Source organism: Limanda limanda, chromosome 15, assembly GCF_963576545.1.
Source record: "Limanda limanda chromosome 15, fLimLim1.1, whole genome shotgun sequence".
Taxonomy (NCBI): Eukaryota; Metazoa; Chordata; class Actinopteri; order Pleuronectiformes; family Pleuronectidae; genus Limanda; species Limanda limanda.
In genome coordinates, this window is record NC_083650.1 from 6309331 (window position 1) to 6333981 (window position 24651).

A 24651-nucleotide genomic window follows, 5' to 3' on the forward strand; every position below is an offset into this window, starting at 1 on the left:
TCATTTATTTCTGTTTTAAAACAAGTGCAGCCAATGACACTAATATATTTTCTTTTACACAAATAAATATCAGGTCACACTTAACAATGTACCTCTGTCGTTAAAAGCACAGTCCTCACACGCTTTTAAAGTGCTGAGTATCATGTATGTAGAAGTTTGTAGAATGTGGATCACTTTAAAAACATGACAGAAAAATAGCTCAGTCTCCTTCGCCTCAGTTTGAGTCGCTCGCTTTGATTTGGATGTATCTGCTGCCACCGTGTGGTTAAATGTCTGAACACAACTCCAGTGACAGGTTTCTTTAGAATAACATTTGTATAAAGAGGAAACCTTTACGACAGAGACCCAGAGGTCAAAGGTCAGATGTTAGGATCAGCTGATCAGATGACCTCCATCCATCTTTGATCACACTGAGGATTACACGTTATTTCCTCTGTTTATCGCTGTTGAGCAGTGTTAGAGTGAAAACTGAGCATCACTGATGGTTTAACATTTTTAAATTAATCTTTTAATGTTTGAAACTAATCTTATTCTTGAGTTATTACTGTATTTCACAGTAAATCGTTCTGCTCATTGTAATAAATCCATCCATTATCTATACCTCTTATTGTGTGAGGGTCATACCTACACATAACTGAGACAAATATAAGATCAAATTGAGATCAGACTATTTTCTCATATTTCTTAAATTTAGCTTAAGAGAAATAGCCGTCCTCTTAGATCATATGTAAAATCTTAAAATGCTCCTATTGCTGTGTCCGTCCATTAAACTTTATTTGTCTCAAATAATGTGATTCTTGAGATAGAATTAAGATCCAAAGAAAAACTTGAGGCTAAACAACATGCATAATATATAACATTTGTCTCTGTGACCAAATTCCAACTGTAGAATAATTTCTCCTTCGGGAGGGTTTAGGATAAACAGTTCAGATTGGATTAATCTTCAAGATCTTCAAGAAGATTTCATTCTTGCAGGCAGAGAAAAAATCCTCTGACTTTATATTCAGTGTGAATTCTGCAACTGGATCAGATTCTTGTTTCGGGGACAAAAAGGGAATAAAAAGGACAAATGCTCGACTGGTAAACACTTGTTTTGGGGATTGTTCCATCAATTCAGTATAAACATCATTTGGAAACAAAGGACCCTCCAGCTGGAGGAGGCTGGCAGACTGTTCCCGTCCCTCAGAGGCTCTCTCATTAGTTGATGTGGTTTGTTCTTACATGCTGATAAACAGCTGTGCACATTTCTCACTCAGGGAAAAACTATGATTAAAGCTTTCGGAAGAAGAAAAACACATCACAATTTCTGTCCTGGGAATTTGACCAGGAAAGAACTTTTAAACTAAATAAAAGGATGATTTGAAAAACAGTTTCTGCTGGTTTCACTGCGTCTTTGTTTCCTCTTTCACAAAGTTTTATGGCGCAGATTTCTATATTTTCACAGCTGAAGTGTGGACAGACTTTTAACATTTTATGTAAACGAGGACAGCTCTTGATTCCTGGTCTGAAACAGTCTCTTCTTCCTGCTGTGGTTCCCAGCAGCACCTCTCAGACAGAGGCCTGGTGTCAGTACACAAAGCTGACGTATATGACGGATGCTGCTGGTAATTTGGGCAGGTGGAGGTCAGGGAACGGCAGCTCACCGTCACTGTCTATGTGTGTCTGGACCGTGTAGGCTTTGAGCACTGCCCCCCACTCCAGCACCGAGCTGTGCACGATCCCCAGTCTGGCCTGTTCATGATACGCTGCTCCCAGCTCCCTGCCCAGGAAGATGTCTTGGATCTGAGGTGTGGACGGATCCAGGGAATCTCTCCTCATGTCTGCGATCAGGTCCAGGAACGTGTCTCTGTCCCGGTTGTATCGATTTGAGTCCAGATGAGCACTGTTGTCTCCGTCCGTGTCACTGTTCGAGTCTGTGCTAGTGGCTCTGTTTGCATCTGGAAGGTGTGGAAGCTGCTGCAAGTTCACCACCGTCAGCCTCTCCAGATGCTGCACAGCGAAATGTCCCTCCAGGGGAGCAGGGGACACCCCACCGGATCCCCCGGCACCACAGTGGATCAGAGTCAGGTGCCTCACCTCCGAGTTGTTGAGCAGACGCGCCGTGTTCGAGGGCGACGTGAACCAGACGGTCAGACGTCTCATCCGGAAAACAGGGGAGGAGTGGGACTGCGGGTGGTGCAGCGTGGACAGCTGGATGTCCTTGCATCTGCAGTCAGTCAGCGAGGAGACGCTGCAGGGCTGCGGGTCCTGGCTGCAGGAGTAGTAGAAGAAGCTGTTGTGGGTCACGTAAGCCAGACGCAGGTCCGAGGGCTGCAGGGCCAGAGACACACACAGCAGCACACAGAGGAGAGGAGCAGGAGGGCTGAGGGCGGCCATCACTGCTGCAGGAGGAGAGGCTCAGGCCGCATGTTGACTCGTGCTCATGAAGGGTGAAGTGTAAACCTGAGCCTGGAGAAAAGACATATTGGGCACAAAGGAAAGTAAAGAATCAAACACAGAGCAATCAAACACCTAAACTTTCACCACACTGCATTTTCCTGAAGATTGGGTTTTGGAAACCTTGTCACTGGTGAAATAAAACTTTTATTTTGCACGTACACATGCACTGTCACTGTCTGTTATTTCAAAACTGAGTTTACACCCACGTTTTAGATGTTGTCCCATGTTGTCACGTTTTAGATGCTCGTTAATGAGCATGCCAATCACATGATCTGGAAAAAACTGTTGGGATTCCTGGAGGCAGGTAGCATGTTCTCCAAACTTATTGTTTAATCTCTGCAGAAGTGGAGTCTAATCACATGTCGAGCTCATATACTTAATAATGTTTGCAGGGAACAAGAGTCTGATGCAGGTCTGATGTCTTTTTTACAGCTTCCTGCAGAGCCATGAATGGATTTGCAGTTTTTTGTACATATAAATATACAGTGATTCTGCCCACAGTCTGTAAAAAGACTTTATGTGCACATAAGTGATATTTCCTTTTTAAATAATGGATGTGAGTTTCTCCTCCGCCTCAGTTCACTGGATTCCAGGAGTAACTGTTGTAATTCTCTCTTTTGGACACACACTCTTCATCACCCCGTCTCAGCTGCATGTTATTCACCACATGATTTACAGCAGCAACCTTTCCCCGGGCCCCCGAGGGAGCGGGTGTGAATCTGTTCCATCTTTCATGCGTGTCGTCGGCCATCGCTCGCTTGAAATTAAATAATATCCTTGACATTTTTGTGGTAAAAGTCCAGCCGCCGTTTTAAATCCAGCATAACGGGGATGAAATAACTGTATGAAAACAAAACAGTCGGGGTCGTGCAAGTGAAAAGCAGCGCTCTCTGGGTTCAGGTCAGCTTTCACTCAGGAGGCTGTTGCTGTTGGATGTTGGGGTGAAATGTGAGTGAGGGCTCTCTCCTGTGTGTCTCTCACACATTAAGTGCTTTCTAACCACGACGTGAAGAGAAGGGATGTGATGGGTGTGTTCCACATTGAATTATCCCCCCCCCCAACACACACACACACATGCAGATACACATACATATTTCTAAAATTATAAGTGAGGAAGTTCATTTGAGATTCCAAAGAAAAACATTGTTCTCCAATCTTGGCTCTTTACAAAGGTCAATGGTAGATTTTCTGGTTTGGCCAAAATATCAGAGCAGAAACTCGACTCTGTGTCTGTGTCTGAACTCAGGACGCAGCCACTACATTCTTCCTTTAGTCTTAACTGACATGTAACAGACGTGAATAATCATCTACAGAATGCGTAGCAGCTCTTTTTCCCTCTTTTTTTGGTTCAAAGTCCGAATTTCATACTCTGTTAACAACGGGTAAAATATTTGAATGAATGAAGTGGATTTCATTGCCCCCCATGAAATGGAAACGTACGTCTTGTGCATGATTACGCTCTGATTTATTTTTGTATCTTCGGAATCTGTGCTAGAATCTTGTGGCTTTGAACAATGTTTGGCCGAACATACGATTTGAAATTGTACTTTCTGACCTCTCTGTGACCCCGAGAGGTTGAAGGATCCTTCAGGGTGCTTCTCCCTTCTGTGTGTCGCTTTCTTTCTTCTCAAACAAGTTAGCGTTTGCAGAAATGCTAGATGAACTATTCTTCAATTAAACTATTAATTAAAAGAAGTAAATAAATTCTGTGAAAAACTAAAAATCAACGATTCACTTACACTTACAAGTATTGTCTCTGCCATCGATCCTCCATCACTAAACCTAACTGAGCCACAGCTCAACAAATTTCTTCAATATTATCTTATATTATCTGTAAATAAGAGTCCTCAACAAATACAAAGTTGAATGCAGTTTTATTATTGTCAGCTCATGTTGCAGCTTCGTCTTTAATGATTGAGCATTTTAAAGAAAAAAACTGTACCTTTGTGACTTGTTTTTAAAGATGTGTGTTTACAGTAAGAACGATCAGTTACTGGGGAAACCATATTGTAACACTTTGCTGGTTTGTTTTTTCTAATGGGCAACATGGATGATTTCCAGAGCTATTATTTGAATAATGTGTATTCCAATATCTGCAGTTAAGTGGATTGTGCTGCATGCGAAGCAGCATGTTTCACTTCAGAAACACTCCTGCTCCCTGGAGCTTTATAATAGCAGAGCGATATGTGGTATAGTGGTGGTTTTCTCCCAGTCTCAGTTAGAAAGTTTTTCCCACATGTTGAGCTATTCCCTTTTTACATGAAAATATTTTTTCTCTCCATATTCAGTCACGCTCCCCAGAGCTAATGAAGTTTCCTTCAAAGGTGAAGCAAAATATTCGAACCGCATAAAGAGAAAAGGAGAGTTACTTGTGAATATTTTGGTTTTGTTTATAATACTAACTTTCTGTAAATGAAAATACTTAAAGCTACTTGTACTACTTGCGTTGACAGTTTACATTCTCTGAAGCAAGTCTTACATTTAATCTCCACTTTTTTCTTTGATAACTTTAGTTACGAGTTTCAGAGTATGATTAATAACACAAACGTTCATCAAAAACAAGACTAAATGGATCGAAGGGGATAATTATTGAATAAAAAGAATTTCAGCTGACTTCCTGTACGCTGAGTTTTAATTTGAAGGTCCTGACCTGGAAAGATTACGGACTGCGGCTGTTTTTATTTGTTACAAGTAAGAATACACTTAACCTCCCACTAGCATTTAAAGTAAGTAAAATTCAATATACCTTCATGTTAAATCATCCGTTTTGAATAATAAAGGTTTTAGTACTTTAATGCAGGACTTTTACTTGTACAGAGTATTTTTACACTCTGGTGTTGTTAGTTTTGGTAAAAGGATTGTGTTGTTATTGCATCTCTGTGCTGAACAGGTTCTTTTGACAGATCAAACTCTAGAATTACTGTCACGCATTCTTTCAACAGTCCTGCTTCAGGGAAATGTGTGAAGATGGACACAGAGAGTGAGCGTCCGGGTTCAGTGTTCCTCGGTTTCCTCGGTTTGTTTTTCCTCTCTGACCTCGGAACGGCTCGCTCCACCTCAGCTTATGTCCAGAAATGTGAGTCGCAGTCCTTCGGGAAGGAAGCATCTCTCTCTCTCTCTCTGTGAAAACGTTCAGACTTTCCACTCCGCAACATAAAAATGAAGGAGTGTCTGACCACATATCTGGACTTGCTGTGAATCACACACTTGGCCTTCAAGTGACTCAACCCTCAGCCATGGTTACAGAATAGTTTTTGTGGGTCATGGGTGTATTTTGCCTCGTTAAATCTCCATAGTCTGAATTTCCAGTGAATTTAAAAGCACTCACCACTTCTCGTCTCATGTAGTTTCAGGAGAAAACTCGTCCGAGGCCAACGACAGTACAACATAGAACATCCTACAGTGAGATAAAGAATCCATCAGCCGAATGTCCGGCATCAGGAGCACTTCAAGTTGTTGACTGTGACACATCGTCCTGTTTTTCCTCTGAACAGATTTGTGAGAACGTTTCTATTGCATAACACAGACTCAGGAACACACCGGCTATGAAGTGTAATATGAGCACAAGCACCAGACCCGGCTTTCTGTTAACAAGAGTTAACTACAGGACACAAACATCTTAGCTGTTACGGTAAAGCTAAGTGGTGCTGGGTGTTAGTAAGTTTCCCAGTTTGTGGAACTCACCTCAGGTCGCTGCTGAAGAGCTGATCTTCTGAATGCGTCAGGCTGAGACTGGGATGGGGAGGAAAAACAATCCCACATCACATCCAGCTGACGTCAGGATGGAGGAAGTATCCCACAGAGGAAGCCGTTGAGTCACAGTCTGTGATACGGTCAGATTTAAAGCCTCGGATTATATATACACACAGAAAACATAGTTCTACACAGGAAAGCCCAGAACCAGTCAGGATGCCATAGATAATATGTTTGATTTAAGTTCTATTTGAAAATGATGACACCTATCGAGGGCCATTTCCTATTATTGTGCAATGCAATGTGTGTTTCCTGTTCATGGCCACAAGACAGACATGAGATTATTTTGAGTTTGGTAAAAATATATATAAACACATTCTGTAAATTGGAAGATACATTTTCCAGAATAAAAGGGTTAACTGATTGATTAAAGTTATCAATCAGTCTAATCCTAATCAATTTAGTTTAGTTAGTTTAATGAAACGTTTTCTCTCTCATTTTATATTTACCACCAACAACAACAACAACATTAACATTAATAATGTTGTGGGATTATAATAATCCCACAAAAGTTATTATCGGAGTGTATAGGCTGGCACTACTACCCTGAATAATAACAATAATGATAATAATTTCTTCTTCTTCTAGTTATTATAATTCTTCTTCTTGTTAGTATAATTCTTGTTGTTGTTGTTGTTGTTGTTCTTCTTCTAATTATTATTATAAAACTACTACTACTACTGTAAATTCTTGCTTTGACACGAACGCATACCATGTGACACTCCGGACACTGTAGGCGTGAGGACCCTCCAGCAGGAGGCAGTAACGCAGCCCCTTGGATGCAGGCTGCCGTTGGGAGGAACCTCCAAAGAAGACGGAGAAAGCCTGGATCTCCGAGGGTCACTGAAGGCACCAGGAGTCTCATGGTGTCCCTCGCAGTCCGGACTCGTTTCCCGTCAGCTCCCGTCGTTTCTCCTTCTCCATGAAACCTTCTCCTCATTAGTCGTTTGTCACCGTTTCACGTGAACGCGAAGTAAAGTTCGAGCGTTGGGATTCGAGCTGAGAATGTTTCCGGTCAGGCTTCATCCCGTTTTCCACCTTTTCCTCTGGATCGCTGCTGCGCGGGCTCTCGGTGAGTTCTCGTGTTTTTCTGTGACAGTTGAAGAAGAAGAGCACGTGTGAGAAGTGATCTGTGAAATAAGTGTTGTCATGATGAAGATGATGAAGAGGAGCTGCTCCGCATCATCATCTTCATCATGACAGGGAAACGCCACTGTATCCCTGTTAGCTAGCGGCTAGCGGCCTGCGGCTAACAGCTGGAGGGAGTTTTCCTTTTCTCTTCACATGTTAGAACAACACTGTGACACATAATTCATAATTCATTATTCATAGATCACATTCATGTTCTGGTGTCTGATGTAAATAAGCTGCAGTCGCCAGGATGAGATGCTTCTGCTTTTAAAGGCTTCAGCTCACCAGTGTTAAAGGGATAGTTCACCCCAAAATGAAAATGTGCACATCACACGATCCTGAGTGGAGTTTTCATTTTTGGGTGAACTATCCCTTTAAAGACAGGCACTGAACTCCGGATAATCCTCCTGACATTCTCCGGAGACCCTGCCTGTGAAAACTCAAATAGTGAGTTAAGAAATGAGCATTGCCCGGCTCCTGGTAAAACTCCGGAGAATGTCCAAATGAGCCCATGTGAGAGAACTTCAGGAGATCCTCCTGAGCGAGTGGCCGTGTTGATGAAGTTTCTAAAGCTGTTTTCAGATTGTGCACAGAATTGGATCGGAACTCTCTCCAGGGTTTTCCCTTTATACAACGGAATCTCCTGCTCTCAGCTCTTCTGGACTTTCTGCGGCTCTCTACACGGGGTCCCATACCCCCCCTCTGGAGAATGTCCAGAGATCATGGAGTTCAATGCATGTTTTCATGTCTGAAAGCAGCTGTGATTTCTTCTTATTGGGAAATCATTTAAATGACCATAAATTGACCCAGAACAGCCACAAAGAACAGTATTTACATTATTCTTAGTTCTTTGCCAGCTTTCTTTTAGTTTGTTATCTAATTGTTGGTATTTGTGTTTGTTATTTAAATGTTATTTGCCCAGAGATGAACTCCTAAGCCCACATGTGACTGATGGTTGGAAGACTTCAGCTTTTCTTTATTTCCTCTTTACAGTTTTCGTTATTACTCAAGACCTTCTCAGTTGCGCAATCCACAGCACATACTCGTCATGTTTTGCCTGAGAGAAGATGAGGTGAAATTTTGTAAACCACCCGGAATTACACAAAACCTTTCACAGCAGTACTTTGGAAATACATATTCTAGGATATAAAAACCTAGATAGGAAGAAGCTGCTGAGACTGAAGAGCTTTTAGTCTGAGGCCTTTTGCTTGAATTGACATACACAACCAGTAATAGTGACTCACAAACAGGATTTGCAGCTGGGGGGTGTTGCAGTGGGAGTGGTTGTGCAGCAGCCAACAGGATGTCAAGACAATACTTTAATTCTCTGATCAAACTGTATAACCCTGTTCTCACATGTGTTGTATGGCAGTCGGTTAAAAATGAAAACAAAAAATATCATCATATCTGGCGAAATCTCACAATTTACCAGTCTTATTATTATTTATTAGTCCTGGGGTTCTATTCATTAACTAGAAGGGACCTCAGACCTCAGCTAAGACTGATTGGTCGCTTTATCACCGTAATACACGTATTGCATCAGATTTGTTATGGTAAAGTGGTAAAAATACATATTTGATTTACAAAATCCAGATCACTATACAGATCCACACACACTTTTACCCGTTTACAGATATTGGTTCTCAAATAAATAAACTAACTCCTTGATCTACCCCCCTGATCCGGATCGGCACTACAATTGAACAAGTTCCTTCCAATATGGCACAGAGTTTTACGGTAATCCATCCTGGTAACTTGCTGCGGTGAATACTGTTTGTTTACAGCTCATTGTGTTCTGTGTCTACCTCTTCTTAGTCCGACAGACTGATCAAACAGTTTTAAAGGGGGGAGAATTGTAGCAGGACCTCTGCCATGTCAAATGTGACTGTGTCAGCAAAGGTTTTCATGGGTCACGGGTGTGAGGGCAGCAGAATTGTGCTCATGGTCCCTTGGGGGGGGGGGGGGGGGGGGGTCAGAACCGGCTGTTTATGGGGAAGTGCAAATACACTGGGAACAAATGATCAGCACCGACGAAAGCGGCATGAGACAATGAGTGTGAGACAGTGTGTTTCCTGCAGGAAGCTTCTCAGCCTCTGCAGAGTGAGATTGCCGAGAGCGATTCCACCAAGAAACGCAGCATTTACCTGCTCTCCCCTCGTCTCCTCCTCCTCCTCCCACTTGTCTTAAATTTAGAAGTCCAACTTGCTTTGATTTGCAGGAACCCTGTACTTGTGTATCCTGGCGTTCAAATCTCCCACTTCTGCTCTTTATTTGATGTTGGTGTGGCCCATACTAAATAAGTTGTGTGTGTGATTGAATAGTTCAGGAAATATGTGACTCGGTATAAAACTGTTGAGGTGAATTCAGTCTAAAATGTAGATAGTGTCCTGTACTGCTGGATTTGAGGCGACGCAGTTTGTGTATCTTCAGCGCAGCAGAGGTCATGTGCCGTTTTCTCAGCACATGAAGTGAAATTTGTGAGCGGAATTGAAAATGTCATTCGGGAGGAGCCCTTCCTTTCCTGCTGAGAGCTGCTGCTGATTTGGTCTGAGGTCGACACGGTCTTGATCGCAGAGCTGAGGCTGAAGGCCCGTGTGGATCTGTCCACATGTGAAATGTCAAAATCGGCTGATTTAGAAATCCCCTTCTACCCTTTACTGCACTCTTCTGTCTTTTATCCTTCTCAGCCGGCTTGTGTTGCAGGGCCTGACTTCCTTCAGCTCAGACACGTTCAGCTGCTCCATCTCACGTCTCATTGCCAGACAACAGATAAGAGATGAGGGTCATGGTGTTCCCCTTCTACACTAAACATCACGTGTGTGGGTTTGATATTTTCTTCCGTGGCTTTTCTCAAACTTGAGTGGTGTGTTTTTACAGTTTCGTGTAATCTTGTGCACATTTTTGACTTATGAGTCTTGTTGTGTTGTGGAGATTAGAATTAGGGATGGGCATAATTAATCGACGATCGATTAATTGATCATAAAGAATTTCGTCGAGGACATTATTTTGTCTTCGACGAAATTATGTTGCGTTCACTGCCAACACTGCGAAGCTATACGTCTCCATGAGCGCATGAGTAGGAGGGCAGAATATCCGAGTTGCCTGAACGCAGCACAGTGACGACGTTAGCAGCTGTAGGAAGCAGCCCGGAGTAACACTCGACAAGCTCCGCTGGGGGACCGGCCGCTGGGAGCTAGATGGATTTGACGGTTCTCGACCTCTCAGTCCGGTTGTTGTCATGTCATCAATCCCGGAACCTCACCCAGACCCGGGTCTCTCCGGGTTCCCTTCCCCGTAGACTGAGGGTCCGTGTGCGGACATTCAGCCGAGCTCCGCAGCTAGCCGCCGCAGCTAGCGGAGGCTAGCTCGAAAGCTAGCCTCTTCGGACCCGGACAAAGGCGGGTCTGGTGGAGGGGCTCCGGGAGTGAGAACGTGACAACGGCCGGACTGAGAGGTCGAGAACCGTAAGATCGAGCTAGCTCTCAGCGGCTAGCTGCTCTCTCAGCAGGGCTGAAGAGTACAGCAGCGCATATTTTCAAGTGTAACCATTGAACGATCCCGTTTAACTGCCACAAGAGTTGTTCATCTTGTAATAAAGATCTCAATGAGGAAACACGCTGTGTTTTTTCTATTTTCACTGCATTTTAACAGCCCATAAATAGTGAATTTTAATATAAAAATATTAATGATTAATCGAAAATTCATCATTAACTCTCCCGACGATCGATGAAGACAATTTAATCGAATGCCCATCCCTAATTAGAATACAGAGTTATTTGAAGCTTGCTGTTTTGCAGTAATTCCCTGACAAACTGTACATAATTGTGATGAGTCACCATGTATTGTATTCTAGCACAACTCTCGGGACTAGTGGGGCTTTCCTAAAACTAAAAGATACTTTCATTTTGTGTGAGTAGATTTGCCATCTAAGTGTTAATAGGAAAATAACAAACAAGATACTGAACATTTTTAAAAGAAATTAAGTGTGTGTGTATTAAAATAAATATAATCAGCGGATGAATCCATAAGCGAAATAATCATTAACTTCCGAGCTCCAACTCAACAAACTACAACAGTAAAATCCTGCTTTTACATTAATGCATGAGTATTACTAATCTATTGATGTAATATATGAAAATGTTGTCTTGATCAAATGTACCTTTTTACTATGCTTATACACTTTTACTAGTACTTACTTATTATTACATACATAGAGGAAGTCAATGCTTACTTAAGTGTAACTTAAGTAACATTCTCGATATAATGATAATCCTGATAATATCAGTACTTATTCTTAAAATAATTAAGTGAGAACAGATTTTCTTGCAGATCTTCTTACTGTGAATCTATACAACACATTGTGGGGCTTACTTTTTAATGTTTGTGTTAATGAGTTGGTTAAAACGAAAGTGTTTTGCAGCAGCACAAGTTTGAGAGTTTTACATACATCACCAACGACCTTGTTTTGATGTCAGATAGCATCTGTTTCTCTTCCTGCTTCTGAACCACGATTTCGTTTTGAAGGCACAAATCTCTCAACCACGTTTTTCTGTCCTCATTTAGTGTCGTTCACTCAAACTCTTCAGTGCGCTCACTGTTTGCTTAATGTTCCGCAGCTTTGCTTTGAAATCTGTTAATTAAATATTGTTTTGGTGCTGGGCAAGTCATGCATTATTTTGTCCAGACAACTATGACATCTGGACCATATACTTGCTGTAAAATCGTATTTATAAAATGTTTCACAGATTTAATGTAACAATGACAGTGACATCTTAAAAAATATATATACAGTACTGTGCAAAAGTTTTAGGCAGGTGAGACAAAATGCTGTAAACTAAGTATGGTTTCAAGAATGGAAGTGATAACAAAATTCAGTGAATGAACAGAAGAGAAATCTTTGCCTTCAAAACAGCATCAATTCGTCTAGGTAGACTTGCACACAGTTTTTGAAGGAACTCGGCTGGTAGGTTGTTCCAAACATCTTGGAGAACTAACCACAGATGTTCTTTGGATGTAGGCCTCCTCAAATCCTTCTGTCTCTTCATGTAATCCCAGACAGACTTGATGATGTTGAGAGTGGGGCTCTGTGGAGGCCATACCATCACTTCCAGGACTTCTTGTTCTTCTTTACGCTGAAGATAGTTCTTAATGACATTGGCTGTATGTCTGGGGTTGTTGTCCTGCTGCAGAATAAATTTGGTGCCAATCATACGCCTCCCTGATGGTATTGCATGATGGATAAGTATCTGCCTGTATTTCTCAGCATTGAGGATACCATTAATCCTGACCAAATCTCCAACTCCATTTGCAGAAATGCAGCCCCAAACTTGCAAGGAACCTCCACCATGCTTCACTGTTGCCTGCAGACACTCATTATTGTACCGCTCTCCAGCCCTTCGGCGAACAAACTGCCTTCTTCTACAGCAAAATATTTCAACTTTTGACTCATCAGTCCAGAGCACCTGCTGCCATTTTTCTGCACCCCAGTTCCTATGTTTTCGTGCATAGCTGAGTTGCTTGGCCTTGTTTCCACGTCGGAGGTATGGCTTTTTGGCTGCAACTCTTCAATGAAGACCACTTCTGATCAGACTTCTCCGGACAGTAGATGGGTGTACATGGGTCCCACTGGTCTCTGCCAGGTCTGAGCTGATGGCACTGCTGGACATCTTCCGATTTCGAAGGGAAATAAGCTTGATGTATTTTTCATCTGCTGCATTAAGTTTTCTTGGCCGACCACTGCGTCTATGATCCTCAACGTTGCCCGTTTCTTTGTGCTTCTTCAAAAGAGCCTGAACAGCTCATCTTGAAACCCCAGTCTGCTTTGAATTCTTTGTCTGGGAGAGACCTTGCTGATGCAGTATAACTACCTTGTGTCTTGTTGCTGTGCTCAGTCTTGCCATGGTGTATGACCTGTGACATCAAACTGTCTTTCACAACCTCACATTGGTATCAGAGTTTGGCTGTTCCTCACCCAGTTGTAAGCCTCCTACACAGATGTTTCTGTTTCAGTTAATGACTGTTTCAACCTACATGTGAAATTGATGATCATTAGCACCTGTTTGGTATAATTGGTTGATCATACACCTGACTATAATCCTACAAAATCCCTGACTTTGTGCAAGTGTACCTATAAGAATTTATGCTGGTTTGAAGGCAAAGGGTATTAACACCAAATATTGATTTGATTTAGATTTTTCTTTTGTTTGCTCACTGCATTTTGTTAATTGATCAAAATAAACTGTTAACACTTCCATTTTTGAAGGCATTCTTAGTTTACAGCATTTTTTCTCACCTGCCTAAAACTTTTGCACAGTACTGTATATAATTACATTGGGCTTCCAAAATATCGAATCAACACGTTAAAATGAATGTAGACATAGTTAAATGTTGTGGTTAGGTGAGTGTGAGTGTTTGTGTGTCTCGAGCCCCTGTGGTGTCATACCTCAGAAACCAGCTTCACTGTTGTGGTTATCACTTCTTTACAGTAAACGTGTGCACTGATCTGTTTCACACTTCTCACATCGCAGTGTGTGGATCTGTATTATCACATGCATGCACGTTCGCAAAGGAAATGAAACTAAAATGCGTGGGATACTTTTTTGTTTCTGTTATTATTTCATGTCATAAACGTGAATGTGTGTTCAGTGAATAACTAGGAACATGGAGCTGGAGCCGCTTTTTTGTCTTCTTTTAAAAGCTTTTTTTTTTAAGTTTAATGTGTGAGGCCTGTCTTCCTCCATCAGCCTTGATGCTAGTTCCAAAAAAAATTTAAATAGTTCAAACAAGTGCAGGGAACTCTGGGGTGTGGACACAATCACTGCAACAGTCAGAAATGCAGCAGCTTCCTGTCAGCAAGGGGGAAACAACAGACTTGTGTAAACGTGTACAGACTAGTACGATATAATGACCCGTATCTTGGGTTGTTGTGCTCTGCTTTGACTTCTTTGGAGTAGAGGAACTTGTGTGTAGGCCGTCAGGAAGTTCGGAGTTTAGTGCCAGAAGAGACGGGCTTATTTTCCACACCACCTGGTTTACAGAAAATCGTGTGAATTCATTTTGTAAAGAATCCAGACTAGAAAACATGTTGTAAACAAGGTGCGCATCGAGCTTCTGCTTCTGTGTGTGAATATAAAAAACACACATATTTCAATAGTGACTCGCACCAATGTATTCTATATCAGTTGTCATGCAGTGCCCTCTAGTGGGGAGTTTGGGGAATTGAAAAAGCCTTCATGACTTTAATGCACAGACCCATTGACAAGAAGAGCCGAGTCTGGGATGAGTCTGTAAAAGCTTTTCTGTACCGAGCGGGTGTCTCATCTAAGGGCTTTCTGATCGTATTTCTGATTTTGGTGCTGGTCGTAAAAAGGTTGAATGTCTCTAAATATGTGATGTCTGACGTCTCTGTCTCTGTCTCCACAGTGGAGCCGCCGACCAACGTGACCCTGCAGTGCCACAATCTGCAAAACACCCTGAAGTGGAGCTACGGACAATTCTTGCCAGGGCTCCGATTCAAAGTCGAGATCCTTAAATCTAAAAGGTCAGATGTAGTCAAGTTTTTCTATTTTCTATGAATTACCTGTCAAATATCTGTGTTTGCCATTTTGTAGTAGATCCTTTTGTGGATGATCTGTGCTTTAAAATATGTGAAACGCATTAATAAACATGACCTCATGAGAATTGATGCTTGAATTGAAAGCACAAACTCTGTTGTGCAAGTAAGTCAACTAGTGTTCAACATCATACTCCTGGAGAACAATTTAATTTAGAGCTAAGGAGGAGGTGGATAAATCAGAGACGTACTTTGCTCTTGACACTTGAGCTTGATTAGAGCTTGAGTCGTTATTTTCATCGTCTTCCAGCTAAAGAGGATTCTGAGAAAAGAGAAGATAATTTTATATCCGCTCAATTATCTGCTAAAACAATTCTGAAGTGATTCCACAAATCCTTTTCAGGTTCATGTTTAAAATTGTTTCTGGGAACATAATAGATAATAGAACCAGATACTATTGCTTTATAAAGCCTTTATTAACATGTGTTGCAGGCTTTGAATTAGCTGTTTTTAAAACTACTGCAGACAAGTGATTTATATTATTATTTTCAGCATGCTACATATCCCATAATGCATTAAGCAGTAGTATTGTTTCATATAAGCCTTCCTGTCTGGTTAACAATCGTCATCTTACAAACTTTACACCTTCAACTTGTAACTAAGACTTTCTGTGACATCCTGAATGTTGTTCCTCTTTCTCTCCAGCTTGCCCTCTGTGCTGTGGGTGGAGCCTCCGGCCCTCTGGGCCGATCTGTCAGAGTTCTCTGATCCAAGCAACAACTATTTTGTGCTTGTAACTGCCGTCAATGGTCAGAATGAGTCTGAATCTAGTGAAGAACTCACTTACAGCTACTACATGGACTCCTATACACATCAGAAATGTGAGTAGTGATGTCGGCATTCCCACATATTCCCACTGATGAATTCACAGAAAGCTCAGGTCGAGGGTTCTCTCTTGTCGTTGCCCTGCTGCAGACAAACAGCACAAGATAATTGTGATGGTACTTCTTGAGATTTAGAAACCGGTATGATATTTGCGAGTAAAACATTTCTGATGCAGATTTATCCGTCACTAAATAATGTATATTAAAAAAAGGTTAATGATTCCTAAGATGTTGTTATCAAACCCTTACGATAAAGACATATCATTGAGGCTTGAAAACAAACAGAATCTAAACATCCCTGTGTCGCATGTAGTGACTCAACGATGGAACTCGGGCAGTAACATGTTCGCTGCTGTTATTCTAAACGTGATGATGTTGGTTCCCAGGTTCTGTGGACCTCCCACCAGTTAACGTCACGACACATCTAGACGACACTGTCACGTTCCGCTTCATGCATCCCTGGCTGTGGCACTACAGCCTGAAGCCCGACAGCCAAGGTTCAAAAAAGAGAATGAAGAAAAGCAACAGCAAACCACCGCTTCATGAGTTTAAATACGACGTTGTGATCGACGGCCAGGTCAGAATGAACAGTCGCACATTTGAAAAGTGTTATTAGTGGAAGTAAACAGCTGCAATATGTCATCACACACCTGTTGTTCAACATTTGTAATGAGCAGCATTGGTTTTCTTCACGATCTGTTTGTGTGTGCAGAACTTTAAGCATCGTTTCAACTGTGTGGAGAGGGTGTGTAAGGAGGACAAGCTGCCGGTGGAGGCGGAGCACAAAGAGCACTGTCTGAGCATCACGGGAGAGCTGGACAAAATGGCCGTTAAATCCACGCAGCTGTACTGCGCCAGGCGGATGGATGAAGAAATGCCACCTGGCAAGAACAGTTGAGTAATATTTCATCAGGGGTCCAAACATTACTCTGTTTGGATTTGTAATGTTATGTACGAATTTTATCACCTAGATTTTGACACTTTGTCTCAAAAATTGTAAACTTACAGCTGTGTACAAAGTGTGGTGTTTGTCGTCCACTAGGTGGAACTTCTACAAAAAGTTGAAAAACATTATCCGGAATATTCTTCCAGACTGTGTACTGCTCTCAGCCTGAGACCTTTAGGTCTGACTTGCAAAAAAGCATTAAAACATAAGGATATTTAGGATCTCAAAGTTACTGTAATTCATTTTAATGGCAAAGGCAGCTGAGACAAATGAGTTCTTGTAACTGTCGTCCTGCAAGTAGTTAGTTGTCTGTCTTCAAATGTCTTCATTCTTCCAATTTGTTTTTCCTAGATAACATTATCTACATCGTGGTCAGCGTGTTGGGCGTCTGTGTTCTCGCTTTTTTCCTCTTCTTGTTTTACAAAAAGAAGGTCAACCCAAAGACTGAGCTTCCATCCTTTTTGGTATGTTCTTTCTACCACATCAGGTTTTATATGATGAGCCTCATTTGAATTCATATTATTCCGAAGCAGCTGTTCAACTTTTCCTCTTTGTGTCGTGAAGTCAATCCGCAGATACAAGCAGGACACCGCGCCGAAAGTTCCTCCCGAGCCGGTCTGTGTGGTAAGAGTGGAGCCGTCCTCTCCCACACCTCTACTGTCCAACGAGGAAGAGCCCGAGTTCACCCCCGCTGCTCCCCCCACTGAGTCACCTGTGCTCCGGCTGCGGACCGGCGTGACAAACGCTGAAGAAGTGCCCGACGAGGGGGGGCACCAGAGCGATGAAGGACAGGGATACATGAGAGGCAGCAGCCTGGATGAAGACGAGCCACAGAACGACAGCGAGTCCGGCTACGAGAAGCGTCCGGTGCTGGTGACGATGGGCTCCGGCGAGCTGCTGCAGGCCTACCGCTCCTGAAGCTGATGCCGGTAACCTCCCAACATGTTGGATGGGAAGGTTGGATGTGGCTCTTGCCTGTAATCTGTAATCTGTAATGATCTGACTGACAGTTTAGTACAGCTGAGGAAGCAACTCCCAGGGGAGTTATGGTTACACATTTCAGGAGGTTCAGTCAATGTCCTCATCAAAGCTGAAAAGGAACCGTCCCTTTTGAAAATCAGTAAAACCTTCCCTTTGTTTTCAGCCTCAGTAATGACCGATACCAAATCTGTACAAAATGTTAATTTGATCAATCAGCAGTGTTTCAGCTTTGAACCTGTGATTCACTTTTCTGCTCTTCAAAAACGTCTGCTTGTCCAATCGTAAGAGTTAATGAGGAAGCATCGTTATGGGATGTGGGAGTTAGATAAATGATGCATTAAAGCGATGGTTGGTAATAATGGAAGCCCCAAAAAATCTACTAAACCGATTTTCATCAGACTCTTGTGAGGGATGTTTAACTTTACGCAGACCGATGTTACAGATCTTTGTCACACACACACTTTATTCTGCCCACCTGGTGGAATAAACAACCTGAGAAAACTTACTGAGCAGAAAGACAATAAGAGAGAAGTTATTGCACTATGTTAGAATTGTTCCCGAAAGCGACCAGTTGGTCCAACGCATTCACGTTAAGTGCCATTGTCATGTGACGCCCAAAAACCGAATCAATGATGCGTCTGTTCTCACCACAAGTTAACAAAGTTTACTTGTGGTGAGAAGTAAATAATACTCGGAGGCTCTCTGACATTAAATCCATTCAATCAATACATATTTTAAAGGTGAGACTTTGCCTCTATTTCCTGTTTGGTTGCCAGGACGGAAAGAAAAATGCTTTTAATTCATGAAAGTCACTATATCTCCTTTAAGATAGAACAGCAAACAAAATCACCTTCATTAACCGTTTCATAAGCATGATATCATACTGTATCTATTCACATCTGTTGCATGAGCACAAGCAATAACATTTGCATCACTAGCAGAGTCTAAATCCTGCTTTCACTGTGGACTGATACATCCTCTAAATGTATTTGCTGATTTGCACTTCATTGTTTTTTTTTTCTATACTATTCAGATGCTTTTATTTTCCTATGATTATGATGCACCTTAAAGCTCCAGAATAACGTTTTGTGCCTCTTTAAATTCTGTTGTGTGAAATGAAAATGTAATTTGTAAAAAATAATCAAACATTCAGAATGTGTATAGAAGCGCTTCAAATATTTCTACTTTTAAATTTTAATAGATCTTCGAAAATGTATGCATTAGTTTATTCACATTTTGTAAGACCTAAGTGATGTTTTGTAACATTACTCAGCTGTTTGGCTTCCTTCCTATCTCAGTGATTTGTACATATTATTTGTTTGTTTTGTATTGTTCGTACAACACGTTTGTGTTAATGCTCGGTTCTGTGTCAACATCACACTTACAAATGAGGATGTTCTCGCTGCCACAAATAGTTTTTATTACTTCAGCAAAGGAAGTTTTCTTTTCTTTGGCCTTTGTTTGTTCGTCAGCAGGACAACGATAAAAAACACTGGACCAAATTCCATGAGATCTAGTGAAAGGGTGGAACATGACCTGAGGAAGAAAAAGTCATATTTTGGTGTTGATCCCGATACATGCATGGATCCATTTTTTTATTAATATAATTTTTTCACTTTCTTTAACCACTCAAATTCTTCAATAGAAAAATTCTACAACTTAAACCAAAAGCCAATAATATACTATAAATTATTAAAGTCTTAAAGTTGTGTTTAAAGAAAACAAATACAAATAATTATATTTCTTATAATTAAATGATCTGCATTATCTGTTCAGCTCTGTTTTAATGGGGAAGAACGTCACTGAATCATGGGCCTAGACTTGCCCGAGACTAATGTGATTGGTTTAAAGCAATGCAAACACACCTATGCTTTGTTTTTTCCTGAATGATAACTGGTGGAGCCTGACACGGTGCTGTGGAGATAACGGAGGTCTGGCTGTAATGAGACCCAGACTGATGATGCAGAGATCGAGTTCTTTATTCTTCTAGTTGCTGAAGATACAAGAAATTAGTTTCGGGACGATTTTAGCTGTGGAATCGTTTCGTGGCTCTGTTTGAATCTAAAATGTTACTGCGTCTTTAAACATTTCAAGTTCCCTCTCACTGTAAATGCAAAATGTGACTCAACCTACAACGTGTTTTATTTTGAATAATAATGACAATGATTAGGTAACAGGAAAAAAGGTTTCTTTGTGTGTGTGTGTACGATTTTTAGACGATTCTACTTAACACTTTGAAGATTGTCTATATGAAACAATGTTTGAGTTTACTTTGTTTGGATTTAAAAAGAACCAGGCAACCCATTACAGTCCGACGCCTTTTTCTCCTGGATTCTGTGACCTAATTGTTTTATTTTAAGTATCTCAAGCTTCCATCCTACTGTGATTTTTATTTTTTTGCAGTACATTACTTCAATAAAAAACACATCCTGTGTATTTGCTACCTTCTCCTGGTTGTGTCCTGTTCTGTTGAAGCATGTCAGCTGAAGTTCATCCTGCAGCTGGAATTCTAAATGGTCTGTTCACGGAGTTACTGTCTGTAATGAGATTGAAGGGAAGTTGGTATTTCAGTGTTGATGGCAGCCAATTAAGAACTGGGTTATTACTGCAGGACTGACGGACTATTTAAATCACTGCATCACGTTCTCTCGCACATTGTTACTATTTAAGGGAAGAAGCATACGTGTGACATTTTAGCAATTTCCTCTGAAACCAGTAATCTGAGCGACGAGGGAGACCGTGTGTGTGCGTGTGTGCCTGTGTGTGTGTGTGTGTGACCTAATTGTTACCAGTAACAGTTGATAACACACTTCACTATTGGGTTTCTCCTCCGCTGCTGCTCGGTGTCCGAGAAACAATATAAAAAATAAGTCCCATTCTTGATGAAGTGCATTTCAACTGTAACGATGAAACAGGAATTTTAATTTGCACTGGCAGGATTTAGGTTAATATTCTGGATCAAAATGAATATAAAGTCGCTTTCTACTGGAAATATTTACGAGATGATTAGAATAAAGATGATAAAATAAAGAAGAAACGGACACAATTGGTGAATAAGATGTTAAATACTGTTTGTAACCAGTTCATGTAGAGATTTTCTTCATGAACACTCAAAGTACTTTACTGGACAGTTTTTACATTCACCCATTCACACACACACAGTGCATCTATGGGCTGCAGGGGTGATTCAGGGTCATGCCCAAGGACACCTCGGCATGCAGATGGGGAAGTCTGGGATCGAACCGCCGACCTGCTGGTTAGAGGCCTCCTCTCTCTCTCTAACAGCTTGATGTTGGTTACTGGTCATTATGAAACACATTTCCTGTAACCGCTGACGTTTCCAGTGAAGAGGTTGAACCGCAGATAGTTATGTCTGGTTACGGTAACAAATTAATATTAACATGAACCTGAAGCCGCACAGCAAACGTGAAGAGGAACAAGAAGCAAAACAAATTGAGCCTCAATGAGGAAACACATCAATCAAATCCAAATTAGATCAAAAAACATTAATGAATCCTATTGGTTGTTTATAAAAACTAATTAAACTATATTCTGGTTAGAAACCAAGAAAATGGTTCATGTTGTGACGAACGTCTCTGAACGAAAGATTGCAATTTAAAAAAGATATACTTTTCTTTCATCTTTTATCTTGGGTATAAAATTGGCCAGTTTAGCCGGTTAGATTTAACCTTTTTCTTCCAATCGCCAACCTTTTTAGAAACATGCATTAAAAGGGAAAATGTTCAAACTCTAGTTTATGTTGCATCAGTGGAATTCGACCTAAAGAAATATGTTGAGGAAGGAATAGTCACATCTTGCCTCGGTTGTTTTCGTTTTTGTGATTCTGTGACGTTTTCTGAAATTCCATGTGTCGGCATCAGGAATCTAAGACGCCAGGAAACTGTCGAGTCATCATGAGGCGCTGGAGTCTGTACGTAGACATGCACACTATTACAGCACAGACTGGAACATGTGTAAAGTGACCCGCCTGTGACGAAAGCTGTCGTGGGTAAATGGCACTTCTGTAAAAGGAAAACGTATAATGAGCGTTGGTGGATGTGACGCGGCCTCAGTGTGTAGGTTGTGTATGCAATAAACACAAAAGGGAGAAGTTGGAACCTGGTTAAAGGCCGAGGTGCCGCTGGGCAGCATCAGTCCAGTGTGGCTCAGGTTGTGTGTATTTGTGTGTGAGTGTGTTTACCATCATCGACATCATGACTCGTCTGCTGCTCGGAGCCGTGATGCTGGGGAACCTGGGAGTCTGCGTCGCTGCACAAGGTGAAACTTCAGTTCTGCTCCCATATCACAAGACATTTACCACAGGGAGATTTTAAACTTGTGTTAGAGTGAAGAAGAGGAGGAGAAACTTAACTTACTTTAGGCCTTGACGTGATGAGAGGAATGTGTGTAACGTGCTGTAACATTTAAAGGAAATAACTTGTGTGTTTTCAGGAACAATCGTTCAAACTGATGAGGCTCAAAATCTTTCTAAGAATGAAAAGCCCATGTTCCGACCAAAAAGATAAAAAGAAGATTATTCTTTTTCTTTATGAAACATCACTCATCTAAATAAACTGTGTGTATCCCAATGTGGACGGAACAGTTTTATTTAACATGTTCGTATCGTTTATGTACTTTTACAAATACAGATATTACAAATATAGATAAATGAATGGATGAATAAATGCTGAAATATATAAGTAACTTAAAAACTGCATGTAACGTATTTTAAGTAATTATGTATTTCTGCATTTTTGTATATATTAGCCTAAAGAATATGATATTTTTTTCTGTATTTACTTACTTTAGTTTTGGTCCTTTGTCATTTATTCTGTGTAACAGCTTTAAACAACATCTTCCCTAATTTGTATTTGACCAGCTTTGCTCAGCTGTATAATGAAAACTATATTTATTACTTTAAAAACTCTGTTTGATTTTTTTGTGTCAGTGATTGATGATTGGATCTGCTCATAAACCACCACAGTCAATAATCCATCACTTCCTGTTTGGCAGTGATGCTCGCTCCACCTGCTCAGGTGAGGTTCGACTCTGTGGACTATCAGAACATTCTGCTCTGGACTCCGCCCACAAACCAGACCTCGCTGAAATACTACATCCAGTGGAAGATGTGAGACGACACACACACACACACACACACACACACACACACACACACACACACACACACACACACACACACACACACACACATATTCACACACACACACCAGCACACTATCTATCTCAGACACACACTCTCACACACACCCACACACTCTCTCTCTCTCTCTCTCACACACACACACACACACAAAACACACACTCACACACTCTCTCACACACACACAAAAACACACTCACACACTCTCTCACACACACACACCCACACACTCTCTCTCTCACACACACACACACACAAAACACATACTCACACACTCTCACACACACACAGACACAAGACATATATTTCACCTTTAATCTGTGGCCGATGAACCATTTTATGGTTTGACATTCAGCTGCTCCAGTGCGACACCTAGTGGCTGTCAATGCCACCTTTGACCTTTAACCCCCCCCCCTTCAGTTACGGGGAGCCTGAGTGGTTGGATGTGGACGGTTGTCAGGGGATCCAGAAGCCTGAGTGTGACCTCAGTAATGTGACCTCTGACCCCAGGGAGTGGTACTACGCCAGAGTTCACGCCTCCTCTCTGCCCTCCAACAAATCAGCCTGGGCCCTCTCCCCCAGATTCAACCCCCGCGGGGACAGTGAGTGTTGACACCTCCTCCTCCCTCTTCTTCTTCTCCTCTTGCTGCTGCTGCTCCTCTTCTCCTACTCCTCCTCCGCCTCCTCCTCCTCATTCACTTCTTCTTCCTCCTCGTCTTCTTCTTCGTGTTCCCTCTCTTCCTCCATGACACCTTGTACTATGATTTCAGGATTTTTGAAGTGAATCTACTTTTTTAGTTAACTATAAAACATCTATTTATTTAACAATGAAGTATATTTTACTGGATTACTTGTACAGTAAAGTCAATTTAAATGAAAAATCATTTAAAAAACTGTTTTCAAAGGTAAAAGCAAAAGCACTGATAAAGTTATATCTGCTTCCTTTTTCTGTTCGTCACTCTTCCATCTCTTTGATTTTGTGTGTCATTTAAAATCTTAATCGTGATCCTTCTGTCTGCAGCTACGATCAGCCGACCCTTCCTGCGGCTGATTGTCACAGAGCAAGGGATTGTGGTCCGTGTGAAGCCCCCCCGACCGATGGTCCAGAAGATGCACAGCAGTCTGTTCTACAACATCTACCTCACACACGCCAGTGGAGAGGAGGTACAGGTACACACACACACACACACCACACACCACACACACACACACACACACACACACACACACACACACACACACACACACACACACACACACACACACACACACACACAAACACACACACACACACACACACACACACACTGTGTACGTGATAGAAAACAAGCAAACAATCGACTGTACATCATCACTTAATATTTAATGTGGACATGTTCCCTGTCTTCTTCTCCATCTCTCTCTCTATCTCTCTCTCCTTCTCTCTATCCTCTCTCTCTCTCTCTGCAGGAGGTGTATGAGATGAAATGCTGTTCCAAAAAACTGACTCTGAAGGAGCTGAAGCACAAAACAAAGTACTGCGTCCAGGCCGAGGTCGAGATTCCCTTCCAGGACATGAACAGCGACCGGAGCCTCGTGAAATGTGCCACCACGCTCTGAGTGCACACAGGTAGCAAGACACAGACACACACACACACACACACACACACACACACACACACACACACACACACACACACACACACACACACACACACACACACACACACACACACACACACACACACACACACACACACACACACACACACACACACACACACACACACACACACACACACACACACACACACACACACAGAAA

General features: G+C 41.7%; 3 protein-coding genes across 4 annotated transcripts; 2 read left to right on the forward strand and 1 right to left on the reverse strand.

Annotated features, from left to right (window-relative positions):
* si:ch73-52p7.1 (uncharacterized protein LOC100321084 homolog) lies at window positions 1-6162 on the reverse strand. 2 transcript variants are annotated; one of them, XM_061087526.1, is made up of 3 exons: window positions 6124-6162; window positions 5768-5836; window positions 1-2448 (listed from the first exon to the last, which is right to left on the reverse strand). In XM_061087526.1, the coding sequence occupies exon 3, from the start codon at window positions 2374-2376 to the stop codon at window positions 1567-1569; it is 810 nt and encodes a 269-aa protein (XP_060943509.1). In that variant the 5' UTR covers window positions 2377-2448; window positions 5768-5836; window positions 6124-6162; the 3' UTR covers window positions 1-1566. The 2 variants fall into 2 exon arrangements, with proteins under 2 accessions (XP_060943509.1, XP_060943510.1); XM_061087527.1 differs by lacking the exon at window positions 5768-5836 and having other exon boundaries at window positions 6124-6160.
* Window positions 6163-7018: 856 nt separating this feature from the next.
* On the forward strand, window positions 7019-20133 carry ifngr1l (interferon gamma receptor 1-like). The gene is made up of 7 exons (XM_061086998.1): window positions 7019-7264; window positions 14746-14863; window positions 15581-15756; window positions 16146-16336; window positions 16472-16652; window positions 17057-17169; window positions 17270-20133. Exons 1-7 carry the CDS (start codon window positions 7198-7200, stop codon window positions 17621-17623), a joined length of 1200 nt encoding a protein of 399 aa, XP_060942981.1. The 5' UTR covers window positions 7019-7197; the 3' UTR covers window positions 17624-20133.
* Window positions 20134-21897: 1764 nt separating this feature from the next.
* il22ra2 (interleukin 22 receptor, alpha 2) lies at window positions 21898-24446 on the forward strand. The gene is made up of 5 exons (XM_061087918.1): window positions 21898-21964; window positions 22700-22814; window positions 23268-23449; window positions 23869-24011; window positions 24297-24446. The coding sequence occupies exons 1-5, from the start codon at window positions 21901-21903 to the stop codon at window positions 24444-24446; spliced, it is 654 nt and encodes a 217-aa protein (XP_060943901.1). The 5' UTR covers window positions 21898-21900.
* The last annotated feature ends 205 nt before the right edge of the window (window positions 24447-24651 follow it).

What these genes read in the sequence shown, in the direction of transcription:
- il22ra2 (XM_061087918.1), top strand. Translation starts at nt 21,901, where the DNA reads ATGACTCGTCTGCTGCTCGGAGCCGTGATGCTGGGGAACCTGGGAGTC. An exon ending in AGTCTGCGTCGCTGCACAAG is followed by an intron (nt 21,965 to 22,699) that starts GTGAAACTTCAG and finishes CCTGTTTGGCAG; the next exon opens with TGATGCTCGCTCCACCTGCT. An exon ending in CACACGCCAGTGGAGAGGAG is followed by an intron (nt 24,012 to 24,296) that starts GTACAGGTACAC and finishes CTCTCTCTGCAG; the next exon opens with GAGGTGTATGAGATGAAATG.
- si:ch73-52p7.1 (XM_061087526.1), bottom strand. Translation starts at nt 2,376, where the DNA reads ATGGCCGCCCTCAGCCCTCCTGCTCCTCTCCTCTGTGTGCTGCTGTGT.
- ifngr1l (XM_061086998.1), top strand. Translation starts at nt 7,198, where the DNA reads ATGTTTCCGGTCAGGCTTCATCCCGTTTTCCACCTTTTCCTCTGGATC. An exon ending in CGCTGCTGCGCGGGCTCTCG is followed by an intron (nt 7,265 to 14,745) that starts GTGAGTTCTCGT and finishes CTGTCTCCACAG; the next exon opens with TGGAGCCGCCGACCAACGTG. An exon ending in CTCCTATACACATCAGAAAT is followed by an intron (nt 15,757 to 16,145) that starts GTGAGTAGTGAT and finishes GTTGGTTCCCAG; the next exon opens with GTTCTGTGGACCTCCCACCA.